The 2,500-nt window shown below is 42.6% G+C and overlaps 1 protein-coding gene and 2 long non-coding RNA genes across 3 annotated transcripts in view; 1 reads left to right on the top strand and 2 right to left on the bottom strand.

Annotated features, from left to right (window-relative positions):
* The window catches only part of LOC307011194, a 13,805-nt gene extending 12,550 nt beyond the window's left edge, over positions 1-1,255 (bottom strand). Inside the window, exon 1 of the long non-coding RNA XR_013800368.1 lies at positions 1,136-1,255. This is a non-coding gene — a long non-coding RNA (uncharacterized lncRNA). The remainder of the gene's footprint in view (positions 1-1,135) is intronic.
* Positions 1-2,500, top strand: part of lzts3b (leucine zipper, putative tumor suppressor family member 3b) — a 15,721-nt gene that overhangs the window by 5,934 nt on the left and 7,287 nt on the right. Inside the window, exon 2 of the mRNA XM_079636576.1 lies at positions 1,153-1,680. Within this exon, the coding sequence (XP_079492702.1) occupies positions 1,222-1,680 (459 nt within the window). The 5' untranslated portion in view covers positions 1,153-1,221. The remainder of the gene's footprint in view (positions 1-1,152; positions 1,681-2,500) is intronic.
* Positions 1,573-2,500, bottom strand: part of LOC307011195 — a 24,631-nt gene continuing 23,703 nt past the window's right edge. The window contains exon 3 of the long non-coding RNA XR_013800370.1: positions 1,573-1,686. This is a non-coding gene — a long non-coding RNA (uncharacterized lncRNA). The remainder of the gene's footprint in view (positions 1,687-2,500) is intronic.

Raw genomic sequence — 2,500 nt, 5'->3', positions numbered from 1 at the left:
TGTGATGCATTTTATTTTTCAGGATTCTTTGATGAATAGAACATTCAAAAGAACAGCGTTTATTTAAAATACAATCTTTTGTAACATTTTAAATGGTTTCACTTTATTTGGATGGTCCCTTTAACACATTCTGTTGTCTATTAGTAACATCGCCCCTTCATGTCTACTAACTATCATTAGAGTGTTAGTAGAGCATTAGTAGACTGGTAGGGTTAGAATAAGTTGGCATGTAGTTGCAAAGTTACCTATAGTCAGTAAAGTGTCTGTTGGAGGAGCATCACAATAAAGAGTTTGCAGATATTAAGCAGACAGTCGACTAATACTCTAATGAGAGTTAGTTGACATGTAGTTGCACAGTTAACAGAATGTTCAAAAGGGACCATCAAAATAAAGTGTTACTTTTTAAATGTCTTGACATGATCAATTTAATGCGTCTTTGATGAATAGTAAAGTGTTATTTATTTTTTTGTTACTTTCTTGAGTGTTAAAGCGGTGGTATAATGCTCTTTCCACAAGATGTAGAATAAGTCTCTGATGTCCCCAGAGTGTGTGTGTGAAGTTTTAGCTCAAAATCCCCCACAGATACTTTTATATATCATGTTAAAATCGTCACTTTTTGAGGGTTTGCAAAAACACACCGTTTTGTGTCTGTCCCTTTAAATGCAAATGAGCTGCTGCTCCCGGCACAGGGGGCGGAGCTACAAGAGCTCCTGTCCTGAGAATTTTAAAAAAACGTTTAGCCTTTTATGTTCAAACCGGAGTCAGACAACATGTAGAAGCAACAGGACATTTCTGAATGGTTAGTTGATGAATTTATGAAGATTATGTGTAGTTATCTTGATTAGCATATTCTGTCATGATAATCTATCAATCGTGTCCCGGGGGCGGAGTTTATGTAAATTCTAGGGTTGGTGATGTCACTAACCCGGGAGGAATGTCGTGTAGTTCCTACCAGCCGTTTGTTGTAGTTCTTAAAAAGCGATTTCTTTAAAAGCAAATATCTCCCTTTGCTCTGAACTTTGAGCGTTGTAACTTTGCAGATGTTGTTTATGATCAAACAGCAACATTACACACTAACTACAGCTAGAAAAGTCAAATCATAATCAAACACCCCTTTAATAATGTGCGTTCTCACCCCTGTCTGCGCCTCAGTGTCTGTCAGGAGGTCCGGCATCAGTATCGGCCCATGTGGAGGTTGAGTGACGGCCCGGTTCGCCCAGGATGGGTAGTGTCGGCAGCGGGGTGGCGGGCGAGCAGGAGTTCGCCATGAAGAGCGTGGGCACGCGCACCACCCTCCCTCGAGGCCCGGCTCTGACCCGGCGAGACCACGTCAGATCCAGCGCCGAGCGGCTCCACCCGCCTCCACCCGATCGGCTCCACCAGCCTCCATCATCCGAGGGCTCCAGTGACGAGTTCACTGCAGATCGAGGCCTGGGGAACATCGCCGCGTCCCGGCCGGAGAGGGGTCCGGGGAACGGGAACGGGCCGGAGGGGAACGGGAAACACCGGACTGGAGCCGGAGGAGGAGTGACTCTGGATGCGTGTGGGAACGTCGTGGGTCACGGAGCGGAGAAGAGCCATGATGGAGTCGCACCGGGGAAGAACCGAGACGGAAACCACAGCAAGAGGGACAGTCGAACGCCACCGAAGATTCTCGCGGTCTCGGGAAAACTTGAGCAGGTACGACTGAAGCGGGAGAGGGATGGATAGAGCGAGCACGTTTATGAGGGATAGTTCACCCAAAAATTTAAATTAGCCCATGATTTACTCACACTCAAGTCATCCTAGTGTATATGACATTCTTCTGTCAGACGAACACAATCTGAGTTATATTAATAAATGTCCTGGCTCTTCCAAGCTTTATAATGGCAGTGAATGGCCGTTTCTGTTTTGAAGTCCATAAAAGTGCATCTATCATCATAAAAGTGCATCTGTCCATCATAAAAGTGCATCTGTTCATCATAAAAGTGCATCTATCATCATAAAAGTGCATCTGTCCATCATAAAAGTGCATCTGTCCATCATAAAAGTGCATCTATCCATCATAAAAGTGCATCTATACATCATAAAAGTGCATCTATACTCATAAAAGTGCATCTATACTCATAAAAGTGCATCTATACTCATAAAAGTGCATCTATACATCATAAAAGTGCATCTATACTCATAAAAGTGCATCTGTCCATCATAAAAGTGCATCTGTCCATCATAAAAGTGCATCTATCCATCATAAAAGTGCATCTATCCATCATAAAAGTGCATCTGTCCATACTAAAAGTGCATCTGTCCATCATAAAAGTGCATCTATCATCATAAAAGTGCATCTATACATCATAAAAGTGCATCTATACTCATAAAAGTGCATCTGTCCATCATAAAAGTGCATCTATCCATCATAAAAGTGCATCTATACATCATAAAAGTGCATCTATACTCATAAAAGTGCATCTATCATCATAAAAGTGCATCTGTCCATCATAAAAGTGCATCTGTCCATCAT

This window comes from Phoxinus phoxinus, assembly GCF_949152265.1.
Source record: "Phoxinus phoxinus genome assembly, chromosome: 15".
In the NCBI taxonomy this organism is placed as follows: domain Eukaryota; kingdom Metazoa; phylum Chordata; class Actinopteri; order Cypriniformes; family Leuciscidae; genus Phoxinus; species Phoxinus phoxinus.
Note: the sequence above shows the minus strand (reverse complement) of the source record. Positions and strands in the feature narration are given on the sequence as shown.